Source organism: Microtus pennsylvanicus, chromosome 2 (assembly GCF_037038515.1).
Source record: "Microtus pennsylvanicus isolate mMicPen1 chromosome 2, mMicPen1.hap1, whole genome shotgun sequence".
NCBI classification, from domain to species: Eukaryota; Metazoa; Chordata; class Mammalia; order Rodentia; family Cricetidae; genus Microtus; species Microtus pennsylvanicus.
The window spans coordinates 68,310,101-68,323,091 of NC_134580.1; the positions used below are offsets into that span (position 1 = coordinate 68,310,101).

The window sequence follows — 12,991 nt, forward strand, 5'->3', positions numbered from 1 at the left end:
TCCTCTGCCCATGGAGGTCTTAGGAGTGACTGCACGGTGGTGGTCTTCTGCCCATGGAGGTTGGATGTGGGCTACTATTTTAGTTCTACTCAACATAAAACACACACTTGGCCGGAACACAGAGTCCTGGCTCTATAGGAGTCCCAGGTCACAGCACAACACCCCTGCGTTTTTCTGTGACAGTGGCCAGAGCACCCCAGACCTTTACAATCCTCCTGTAGTAGGTGTCCCTCTCTGGCATCCTAGGGAGGCCGGAGCCTAGATGTGGGTGAACTGGGGATAGCCCTCCTCAGGCCTGAGCTGAGAGAAGGCATCATTTAGTGCACGGCAGCCAGGGAGTGCGAGCAGAGTTAAAGACATTTACTTCACATCACACAGCTGTACACTTTCTATAAATAACGCAGAGCTGAAATATTTACATTCATCTCCTGTCCAGTCCATGTCCTCCTCCGGGCCTGAAGCCAGGACACACTGTAGACAGACATGCATGCTGGACTCGGCTTGGCTCTCAGGCAGACCATCTCCCTCACCCCTCTGTCATCTTGTGCCAAAGGCCAGGAAGATCACTGCAAAGATCCCAACTCCCCACATAGTGGTCAGTCCAGGAACACCGCGTTGCCGCTGGGGTGGGGCAGGCAGCAACATGACCTGCGGCCACAGTTTAGGAATCATATGAGGAAGCAGGAAGGCTGCCGTTCACACCTGCTTCCCTCAGCTCCTTTCCTCCCGCCCAGCCCTCGGTCAGGAAGGCTGACCCCAAGGAACTGTGTTATGTACCCTACAGTGCCACATCACAGAAGACGGAGAGAAGACCCCTAAACTGGAGGGTCTAAGGACATGGAATCACAGAACAAACATCTCCAGAACACTTCCTGGGGGGCTCACAGTGGCCCCACAGACACACACTCTCTGGAGCCCTGAGGGGATAGTAGGCTAGTCTGGTGTTGGAGGAAGAGAAGGGAATGGGATGGACAGACACAAAGACACACTTCAGACATCACACAAAACCAGCTGAACTGTGGGAGGAGCTTGCAGAGAACACACACACACATCCCTTCTCCATTACTGTAGCTTCGGTGCTGAAGAACAGCAAGAGTGAGGGCGGCCCGTGGGCTGGGCCAGCTGCGGAACTCCTCTATCAGCTAGAGACAGGCCGAGGTGGGGTCCGGAGGTCTTCTTCACTGCTACGAACTGCAGCCACATACGAGAAGAGACACAACACAGAGTAGCAGATCTCGTGGGCCTGCAGGGCACAGAAGACCAGGCAGATCAGTCACACTGAGATTCCGCACCATCGCGCGCGCGGCCCGCACTGGGCAACACACTCACCATCGGCGTCTTGTACTTGTGGCTCACCACTTCTTTAATTTCAGGAACTAAAACCGGACAGGCAAGAGACAAAACAGAAAGTTCAAAACTAAGAGCAACAGCGTCATCCTCCCGCAGGCGGCCGCGCCCAGCAGCATTGGGCTCCCCTTCCCTGTGGCCTCCACAGAGGCCACCCTGTCCAGGCAGACTCCTCAGACAGGCATCTGAGGTCTGCCGTGACTCTTTACTTGACAGCTGGGATCTACACACTTCTCTGGGTGCCCAAGGTGGAAGGGCTGACCGTTCTCAGCCTGGTTACAGCCACAGTCCAGGCTGTTGAGGAGCTGCAGGAGGGAGGAGAGTGGTCTCTAGCCTGTGCCTCACCTTGCTGAGATGCCCGTGAACTCGTCCTTGTCACCAGAGCCCACAAATCTAGTCATGATAAATATTCCCTCCCACAACGCCACAGAGAGGGTCACAAGGTTGTAGGAGGTAACAGACTTGGAAGTGTCCTTCCCTGAGAGGCAGGAGGATCTCGAGCCTGCCCGTGTGAGGGAGAGCGTCGGGGGCTCTGGAGCAGACACACTGAGCAGAGAGACAGGCGAGTACAGCACCCAGGTGAAGGTGATAGATGGGAGCATCAGGCAAATACACACATGTTCACAGCCCAGAATGCAGATTAGGAGTCACCCCATCCCAGCCATGCAGGGGCTATGCCCGGCCAGAGGAAGGATTAGGGTCCCCCAGGTCCAGCTTGTGAAACTGGGAGGATGGGGATGGCTTCCCCCCCTGGGGGGGTGTAGAACGAGAGTTGGCCACACCTTCTGACCCTGGGAGGTAGAATCCCTGGAACCCAGTGTTAGCATGAAATACACTCATCAAAGGCAGAGTAAGAAGCCCCAGATCATTCTCCTGAGCTGGAAGAGCTCCCCAAGTATCTCTCTGGCAAAAGAGAGAAGGGTGCACAGTGAAGAGAACTCAGAACAGTGAGCCAGCACGAGGGGGAGGGGCACGGGGAGGAAGAGGGTGGGAGATGGGGGGGACCACTGGCCATGGAAGCACCTAGGTTGGTTGGAGGAGCCCACCTACCCACTACAGGGCCCAAGGCTGGGGCCTGGGGAAAGGCAGCACGAGCCGAGGTCACTTTACCTGCTGGAGAACGAAGGTTTTCATAGCAGCGATGAGGGCACAAAAGAATGAAGCACAGACACAGCAGGAACTCAAAGCCCCAGGGCGAGACCCCACTAGACCACTCCTCAGTGCCTGTTTGGGGGGCACCTGCCCCTTCTGCCTCTGAGGCACACTAGGCTTCTCTGGCCTCAGCTGAGTCTGCTATGGTGCCTCAAGCCCTCCTCTAGAGCAGAGGCCGGGTGGAACCCAGAGCGGGGCTGGGGAGGCTGCTTGAGACGGCCGCAGGCAACAGGATACAGCAGAGCTTGAGGATCCCATCTGCTCTGCCCCAGAACCTTCTGAGCACTGGCTGGCCCAACCAGGGTAGGGGCGCTGCACACTGCCACCCTAGACTCAACCTGTCCAAGGTTCCCTGCTCTTTGGGGGTCACTGGCTAACCTGTCTTCATCCTTCCCTCTCTTCCCTGCCACTCCTGACCCTCCTGACCTCTCCACAGAGGCTTTCATCCCCTAGTCCCTCCTCTGGAGCTCCAAGGTTTGAGTTACTGCCATGTGAGTCCAGACCTAAGAGCAAAATAGTGTAATTACCAAATTCTTCCAGGACAAAGACGCCTCGAACTGTATTGCACTTTTTAATGTGATTCAGCTCTATGAAAACCTGCAAGAGAGGGAGGGAGGAGGGCGCATAAGGCCAAAGGCTCCACCCCTGACCCATAGAGCCCACTCTCCCAGCTACGGCCCCATGCCCCAGAGGAAACCTAGTTCCCAAAGGGAGGACATAAGAATCCACACACACACAATCAAAAGCGCTAAGGAGCGAAGAAAGCAGAAAGGGCAAGTACCTTCCGCTCCTGGCCGGAGGAGAAAGCATGGGAGAGAAACGAAGGCATTAGTTTTAATGGTCAAACCCAACCCAAAGGCCCCTGTGCTGGCCTGGGCTACCTTCCCATACCCTCTCCCCAGGGCAGCACTCATGGGACACGGTGCCCCAGGGATCTCCGGCTCGGCCCTTCAGGTCTCTACCCTTCCATACATCCTCCTCCGGCGCAGAGGGCTGGCACGGGTGCAAAGCTCCCTCCAGACTGTCCTTAGGGTGGGAGGTGACAGGAAGTATGTGGTGACAACAGCTACCATGTGCTGAGCACTAGCTGGCATTTCACACATTTTCATCTACCTGGTACATCTACACCATCCTCTCCATCTTACAGATGGGAAGAAATGGGACCAGAACACTGATCTTCCCTCGGGTCCCATCTGCTATTCCAAGTTGCATAACCACACTGGGAAGGCAAAAGCTCTGTTCGCCCAGCTGTCTGCTCTGTGGCAGAAGATGTGTCAGGCCCACAAGCCATTGTTCCATTATCAATTCAGACCATGGAGTCAGACCCAGAAGTCAGTCTTCACTATCACTCTGTAGGATGTTACTTCTAGGAGACAGGCCTTCCAGTAAGGGCAGTTTGGACATGGTGTGCAGCTGGATGGAGAACACCGAGGACTGGACGAGGAGGTGGGCAGGGTTTCTGGGTGTCTAAGAGTTCATCTTCTCTTTTGCGGGGGAGGGGTGCAGGGGAGAGCACGGGAATGGGATAAGAAGCCACCTCTCTAGCACCTTGATGGTCCAAGAAGACAAAGGCACTACCCTAAGATCTTTATGTGTATGCTGCCACACTGGGTCCCAGGCTGGGAATATACTGACAGAAAGACAGGCTATCTGGGCAGTCATTCAGCTATTCCGTGTCACATCTAAACTTCCCAGCTAAACTGGCAAGGAAGGACAAAGCTACCTCAAAGTCAGATATTCACCTCCCCCGAGTTTCTGCTGCTTGGCCAGGGGCTTCAGGAAATCATATTGGGACCTAGTTCAGAGCCTTGGGAACATTAGGGGATGGGAGGAAAGGCACTTGTGTGAGGAGTCAGAGCCGGGAACGGACCTGGGATGATGCGCTGGCCTCAGAGGGAATTAGCTTAAGGAATGTCCACTGAGAGAAAAAGTAGCACTGTGTTAGAAGACCAAGAGGAGAAAGAAACGTCAGCTCCTGGGTGGAGTCACATAAGGGCAAAAGATCCTGAAGCACTCCCCAGCAAAGGAAGGGCATGAGCCTGTGGGGCAGGGCAGAGGGGGACACCCAGAGGAAGAGAAAGGACAAGAATCAGCAGAAGGAAAGGCAAACACACAGACAGACAGACACACACACACATGGTTCAGGCATACTAGAAGTACACAGGACATCAGCCAGTCTCGTCTCTCAAAGCAACACCACCAAGCGAAGCACACCCTGGGAATACAGGAAGGCAGAGACACGCAAGAGGGGCCAGTGAGACGCTCTCACTCACACTGTGTGGGGAGTGGAGGGGCAGCAAGCCACCCGCTCTCACTCTCTGCATCTGCTCAGAGCCTGGTGTCTCACCAAGGTCAATGTGCCCTCCCCTTTGGTTTCTCTCTTGGTTCAGCCATTCACCTCTCTCTGGCCCAAGGCACTCCCTTGCTCACTGGGAGAGCACTGAGAGCCTGGAAACTGATCTTATTATAGGCAAAACACTGGGGCCAGGAGCCTTGTTCTGTTGCTTGTACCTACCTGGTTGTGCATGAACTTGAGGTTGATCCCTTCCAGGGTGACTTGAAGCAAGCCACCCTCGCCAGTCTTCATGTCCTGCACAGGGAACTCACCACCTAGTTCAGGCCCTGTGGTAAGGGGAAAGGGGTCAGCTAACCGGCAAGATGGAGAGTCCCACAGTCCAACTTCCTAAGCTGGTGTCTGTGGTCAGGAGAGGGTACTGAGGGGGCCAACCACTTCTCACCAGGTTTGATGCTTTGTTGCCGGGCTGCGGCACGCTCCATGCTGTCCTTCACGCAGTAGTACAGCTCGCGACACTGTAGCACAGGGAGGGGACGTCCTGTGAGAGGAGCCCTTCCAGGGTTCCATGTTCCCTGCTCTAGGCTGCTGCTACTACCCAAGACTGAGGTCAATGCCAGGACTCGGGGCCAGCGTAAGCTACTCCACATGAGAGCTGGAGGCTAAAGTATGGCCCGAGGTGTGGATTTTTGAATTTTAACTTTCCAGTGAGAAACTCAGCACTTAATACTAAATGTCCATTCAATCCCCATCTCAAACAGAGACCCGAGTACCTTCTTAGTATAGAACTTGTTGAGCTGGGTCTCAGAGCCATTTCTACGCCACAGACACAGGACCTTGGTCTTGGGACAGTAGGTCATGTTGATGAGCTTCTCATACCACCAGCGCTCATAAACGGTGCCAATGCTACTACGTAACACCAGACAGTCATCACACACCTGGAAAACATGCAGCACAGGTCAGTGGTTCTGGGCTCTGAGAGTTTCCCGTCCCAGGCCACACTACATGTGCCCCACAGGGAAAGGACAGCACGCTGACCCAGGAGCAGCCCCGTGGTTGTTTCCTACCCAGTCCTCAGGGTCCCCCCAGGGGAGACCATAAGCACCAAACTGCTGGACACACTGTTCTGAACGAAGCCTGTGTACAAAGAGGCACGCTCCCATCAGTTAGTGTCTCCTCCTGTTTAGTTTGCCTTCTAGACCAAGGATTCAGAGCACATCTCCTGCCTCCATCTTACAGTCACGGGAAGAAATCAGCTCTGTTATCAAACACAGGGCAGGCTTAACCAAGGAGAAAAAGTTGGAGCCAATAAATTTTCGACTCTTAGCTCTTCTCTACTCCTATAAAGTACTTACTTTTCTAATTACATAAGTGACACGTGGTTATTATATAAAATTACTCAATTAGGGATGATAAGTGTTGAGAAGCAAGGTACCCTTTGTATGCTTTTTTTTTTTTTTGCAAGACAGGGTTTGTCTGTAGCTCTGGAGCCTGTCCTGGAACTAGCTCTGTAGACCAGGCTGGCCTTGAATTCACAGAGATCCGCCTGCCTCTGCCTCCCGAGTGCTGGGATTAAAGGTGTGCACCACCATCGTCCAGCATGCATAAATATTTTTATATTTATTTATTATGTATACAATATTCTGTCTGTGTGTATGCCTGCAGGCCAGAAGAGGGCACCAGACCCCATTACAGATGGCTGTGAGCCACCATGTGGTTGCTGGGAATTGAACTCAGGACCTTTGGAAGAGCAGGCAGTGCTCTTAACCTCTGAGCCATCTCTCCAGCCCATGCATAAAATTCTTAATGTGCATCAAGGCCAGGTCTGGAGATGTAGCTCAACAATAGAGCACTTGCACACAGAAAGTACCCAGTTAGTTGCTTTGACAATCTAGTTATGATATGAAAATATAATAATTAGGAGAAGTGAGATGCCTAAGCAAGTAACAGAGCTTGCTAAGCAAGTATGGAGACTTGAGCTTGATTCCCCAAACCCACGTAAATATGAACCAAGAGAGAACCAACTCTATGACCTTATCTCCTGATCTCATACACATGTGGTGACCCACACATCCACACACAAGCAATGAATGAACATATTGATGCTCTTTGAATCTTTCTCTCTCCAAGCCCTCTCTTCTCTGCTCCTGCCCAATTATCGCAGATACAGGACCTGAAGCACTGCTCATACAAACCAGACCCCAGCGCCTCCTGGGCAGGTACTCCTTCTATCTCTTATTATAGTAAACGGTACCACTTACACAGGTGCCAGAGTCAGAAGTGTAGGGGACACATAGCTCCTGTTCTGAAGCAGGAGTGTGTATGTCAGTGTAGCTGAGGAGGAAGCAAGATATCCCCGCAGACATCAGAACTTGGCCAGGTGTTTTTCAGAGCTGAGGGCTCACACACTCACACACACACACACACACACACACACACACACACACACACACACACACACACACACACAGTTCAGCTATGGTGAGACCTGTGTCATAAACACCCTATGCACACTTAAAAGCAGACATAGATGAACTCTATAAACACAGAGGTGAACCTATGAAGCCACAATAAGTAAATACATAGTTAGAAAATATTCTTGCCGAGATGTTGAATCTGAAATTAAGCATCTCTGCTGGACTAACAGTTTATATGAAATACAAGCGATCGAGAAATGTGCCAGGAGATGTGATCACCAAGGGTCTAGATGCCCTCAAGGCAGAAATCAAATTTCTTCAGCAAAATAACTGTTCCTATTCACGGGCAATGCAATTATGTCACATATCCAATCCTGATAAAAGACATAGTGAGGAAACATCTAGTTACTCAACTATTTGCATAATAACTTGTTCAATTAATCATAAACAGATTGTGAGGATAAATAAGATTAAATAGGAAATAAAGCCTAGCATTGGTTCAGGGTTTCTTGTGTCTGACAGGAAACCAGAACTCACTTCCATGAAGAAGAGATCTCCATTTGTGTCTGTCCCTGCGTGTACAACAAACGTCTGCTTCTTCATGTGGCGGCTGCCACTGGACCGGATGGAGAGATCACGTCCACTCTAAGGAAAAAGAGATACTTAGAAACATTCAGATGTTGCTCTTACACACAAATCTGAATAAAAATGTCTCACTTAGCAATTAAATTCCCAACAGCTTCCTTAGCACAACCCCACCCCCCAGATAGGGTTTCTTTGTGTAGTCCTGGCTGGCCTTAAACTCAACAGAGTTCACCCGTATGAGTGCTGGGATTTACAGGCGTGGGCCACCATGCCCACCATTCAGCACAATCTGCTCACCATGGCCACAGGGAAGAACCAAGGACTGTTTAGAGTCAGGGTCCCTATGCCTCCTTGAAAATCTCAAAGAACTTCTATTTATGTGAGTTATAGCTTTATTCACTATTCTAGAAATATAAATAAAATTTAATGCTTATTAATTCATTTAAAATAATTTGTTGGTAGACAAGCATATGAAAAAGAACATACCTTTTATAAAATATATTTCTCCTAATAACAGCAATAATAAAAAGAATAGCTCCGGGCGGTGGTGGTGCACACCTTTAATCCCAGCATTTGGGAGGCAGAGGCAGGTGGATTTCTGTGAGTTCAAGGCCAGCCTGGTCTACAAGAGCTAGTTCCAGGACAGGCTGCGAAACTACAGAGAAACCCTGTCTTGAAAAAAAATAAATAAATAAAATAAAATAAAAAAATAAAAAGAATAGCAATGTGTTAACTATTTGAAAATCTCTTAGGAGAAAGTAGCTGCATTTTTGAGCTGGGCATGGTGCCACACGCTCAAGAGGCTGAGGCAGGAGGATCACAAGTTTGAGGCCAGCCTGGGTTACATTAAAAACACGATTAAAGGGGCTGGAGAGACAGCGCAGAGGTTAACAGCAGGGGCTGCTCTTCCAAAGGTCCTGTTTCAAATCCCAGCGCCCACATGTGGCTCATAACCATCTGGCGCCCTCTTCTGGCCTTCAAGCAGACATGCAGTCAAAGCACCATATACATAATAAATAAGCAAATCTTTAATAAAAAAAAAAACTACCATTAAAAATAAAGAACAGAGAGGGAGGAGCTGGCCCTGATGCATTCCTGTCATCTCCACATTGGAAGATAGAGGCTAGAAGATCAGAAATTTAAGAAGACCATTCTTAGCAAGCTAAGAACCAGGAATTCCCCTTCTCATTAAAAAAAAAAAAAAAGTCGAGTGGTGGTAGTGCCTTTAATCCCAGCACTCAGGAGGCAGAGGCAGGCGGATCTCTATGAGTTCAAGGCCACCCTGGTCTATACAGGTGAGTTCCAGGACAGGCTCCAAAGCTACAAAAAAAACAAAAGTAAAAAAATAAATAAAAATAAGGTACACACCTTTAATAGTAGCGCTTAAGAGGCAGAGGCAGGCCTGGCCTACACACTGAGTCCCAGGCCAACCAGTGCTACACAGTGAGACCTGCATCAAGAATAAAATAGAACAAAACAAAATAAAGAAAGTGTTGGCGAAAAGCTCAGCAGGTAAAGGAGCAGGACACCCACACAGCAGGAGAGAACTCCAGCAGCCTGCCCTCTGACACACATGCACACAAGCAAATCAAAATCCAATTTCATAAATAAGAGTTACACATTCAACGCAATACCCAGCAAAATTCTTCAAAGACCTCGAAAGAACGATACTCAACTTCATATGGAAAAGCAAAAAACCCAGGATAGCAAAAACAATCCTGTACAATAAAAGAACTTCTGGAGGCATCACAATCCCTGACTTCAAACTCTACTACAGAGCTACAGTACTGAAAACAGCCTGGTATTGGCATAGGAACAGGAGGACCAATGGAACCGAATAGAAGTCCCGGATATCAATCCACACATCTTCAAACACCTGATTTTTGACAAGGAAGCAAAAAATATCAAATGGAAAAAAGAAAGCATATTTAACAAGTGGTGCTGGCATAACTGGATATCAACATGTAGAAGAATGAAGATAGACCCCTATCTATCACCATGATTCAAATCCAAATGAATCAAGACCTCAACATAAAGCCAGCCCCACTGAATCTTACAGAAGAGAAAGTGGGAAGTACACTTGAATGTGTTGGCACAGGAGACCACTTCCTAAATATAACCCCAGCAGCACAGACACTGAGAGAAACAATTAATAAATGGGACCTCCTGAAACTGAAAAGCTTCTGTAAAGCAAAGAACACGGTCAACAAGACAAAACGACAACAGCCTACGGAACAGAAAAAGATCTTCACTAACCCCACATCAGACAGAGGTCTGATCTCCAAAATATACAAAGAACTCAAGAAATTGGTCACCAAAAGATCATATAATCTAATAAAAAAAATGGAGTACAGACCTAAACAGAGAACTCTCAACAGAGGAATCTAAAATGGCTCAAAGACACTTAAGGAAATGTTCAACATCCTTAGCCATCAGAGAAATGCAAATCAAAACAGCTCTGAGATTCTATCTTACACCTGTAAGAATGGTCAAGATAAAAAACACTAATGACAACTTATGCTGGAGAGGTTGTGGGGGAAAGAGAACACTCCTGCATTACTGGTGGGAATGCAAGCTGGTACAGCCCCTTTGGATGTCAGTGTGGCGATTTCTCAGAAAATTAGGAAACAACCTCCTTCAAGACCCAATAATACCGCTTTTGGGTATATATCCAAAGGATGCTCAATTGTACCACAAGGACATGTGCTCAACTATGTTCATAGCAGCTTTGTTTGTCATAGCCAGAACCTGGAAACAACCTAAATGCCCCTTGACTGAAGAATGGATAAGGAAAATGTGGTACATTCACACAATGGGGTACTACATAGCAGAAAAAAATAATGACATCTTGAATTTTGCAGGAAAATGGATGGAGCTAGAAAACATCATTTTGAGTGAGGTAACCCAGACACAGAAAGACAATTATCACATGTACTCACTCATAGGTGGTTTTTAAACATAACGCAAAGAAAGCCAGCGTACAAACCACAATCCCAGAGAACTCAGACAACAATGCGGACACTAACAGAGACTTACATAGATCTAGTCTACATGGGAAGTAGAAAAAGACAAGATCTCCTGAGTAAATTGGGAGCATGGGGACCTTGGGGGAGGGTTGGAGGGGGAGGGGAGGGGCAGGGAGGGGAGCAGAGAAAAATGTAGAGCTCAATAAATATCAATGAAAGAAACAAGAGTTGTCTTTGTTTAAAAAAAATGTAGTTGAGGGCTGGAGAGGTGGCTCAGTGGTTAAGAGCATTGCCTGCTCTTCCAAAGGTCATGAGTTCAATTCCCGGCAACCACATGATGGCTTACAACCATCTGTAATGAGGTCTGCTGCCCTCTTCTGGTCTGCAGACACACACAGACAGAATATTGTATACATAATAAATAAATAAATAAATAAATAAATATGTAGTTGAGCGTGGTGGCAAACACCTTTAATCCCAGCACTTGGGAGGCAGAGACAGGAGGATTTCTGTGAGTTTGAGGCCAGCCTGGTCTATACAGCAAGTTCCAGGACAGTCAGAGCTATTACTTATTGAGATATTGTCTCAATACGGAGAAAGAGAAAACAGCTAAATTCTCATATCTGCTTCTGCACTCAAACTATTGAGTATATGGCTTAGGCCAAAGAAAATGTCATCTCACAGGTGAGCATTGGAAAGGGGCAACTTCTAAAAAGCTTTGTAAACCAGGCTGGCCTCAAACTCAGAGGCCACAGAGGATCACAGAGATCTGCCTGCCTCTGCCTCCTGAGTGCTATGATTAAAAGTATGTACCACCACCGCTTGGCTCTGTTTTCTGTTTTGTTTTCTTAAAAGAGGCATTTTAGTGTTGTGGTGAGACAGAGTTAATCTTGTAGATCTGCAGACATTCACAGACCTTCCACAGAAACTGCTATCCTATGAGAGCTGGAGTACTTAAAAGAGTCCCCACACTGAACAGAAAACCTCACCGGGACTACTGCCCCATTCTCAAAACTAGGGATTAACTGGGATGCATAGTGACATGCCAGAAATGTTTCATGTGGAAGCCCTGCAGTAGGGAAAGATGACAAGCAGAATGGAGATAAACCAAGGGATGGTCTGGTATGCTCACCAGATTGGTCAGCTGATCAAGCACCTCATTGATTTGTTGGCTGTATACAAGACCAATGTGGGACTTTCCCATTAGGCGCCGTACTTTCTTCCTGATGTCATTCTTGTTCACCTGGAAGCCAAGACAGGAGTCTTAATAAAGGGTCTGCTATCTTCCCAACAGAGGCAGAGACAAAATGTCTGTTTTCACATTATCTATCTGAGAAAAATGGAGTTCTGAAGAACTGTTTCACTGACTATGGCAGAACATTATCTACTGTGTATTCTATCCAGTGGAACTCAACCGTAGAGGAAACCTTACAGGAAATGCTGATTCGTTTTCTGTCAGTTTGACACAAGCTAGGAAGAGGGGATTCTTCTGGGAAGAGGGATTCTCAATTGAGAAAAGTGACTCGGTCAGCCTGGCCTGCAGGTAAGCCTGTGGGGTATTATTTATTAATGACTGGGGTGAGGGAGCCCAGCACACTGCTGGCAGTGCCCTCCCTGGGCAGATGGTCCTGGGGTAGCAGACTGAGCCGGGTAGTAGTAGCACTCAGAAGGCAGAGCAGGTGGATCTCCCTGAGTTCAAGGCCATCCTGGGCTACAGAGTGAGTTCCATGACAGCCAGAGCTACACAGAGAAACCTTGTCTCAAAAACCAACCAACTAAACAAAAAAGTGGCAGGAAAAGCTGGGCAGTGGTGGTGTAGGCCTTTAATCCCAGCACTTGGGAGGCAGAGGCAGACAAATCTCTGTGAGTTCGAGGCCAGCCTGGTCTATACAGAGCGAGTTCCAGGACAGGCTCCAAAGCTACAGAGAAACCCTGTCTCAAAAGACAAAAAACAAAACAAACAAAAAAGGCAGGCTGAGCAAGCCAATAAGAGTGCTCCTCTGTGGTGTTTGCATCGGTTCCTGCCTCCAGGTTCCTGCCTTGGTTTCCAGCTAGTGACGGACTGTGACCAATAAGCCCTTTCGTTCTATGTGGACATAATGCTTATAACAGCAACAGAAACCTAACTAAGACACAAGATCAGTCAAGACAAAAACTTAGAGAACTATCTCCATATTTGGGCATCTGATCCCTTCCCAGTTAGAGGCTAGGGAGAACAGGAGAAATTCCTT

General features: G+C 48.4%; 1 protein-coding gene across 47 annotated transcripts in view; it reads right to left on the reverse strand.

The window, feature by feature from the left end:
• Positions 1–339: 339 nt before the first annotated feature.
• The window catches only part of Madd (MAP kinase activating death domain), a 42,249-nt gene continuing 29,597 nt past the window's right edge, over positions 340–12,991 (reverse strand). For 28 of the 47 annotated variants that reach the window (XM_075961334.1, XM_075961337.1, XM_075961329.1 and 25 more), the window contains 8 exons: positions 11,893–12,003; positions 7,747–7,854; positions 5,566–5,730; positions 5,238–5,310; positions 5,015–5,121; positions 3,027–3,096; positions 1,330–1,376; positions 340–1,243 (listed from right to left, as the gene is read on the reverse strand). In XM_075961334.1, the coding sequence (XP_075817449.1) occupies positions 1,139–1,243; positions 1,330–1,376; positions 3,027–3,096; positions 5,015–5,121; positions 5,238–5,310; positions 5,566–5,730; positions 7,747–7,854; positions 11,893–12,003 (786 nt within the window). In that variant the 3' untranslated portion in view covers positions 340–1,138. The remainder of the gene's footprint in view (positions 1,244–1,329; positions 1,377–3,026; positions 3,097–5,014; positions 5,122–5,237; positions 5,311–5,565; positions 5,731–7,746; positions 7,855–11,892; positions 12,004–12,991) is intronic. The other 19 variants (XM_075961351.1, XM_075961349.1, XM_075961350.1 and 16 more) reach the window with 1 other exon arrangement.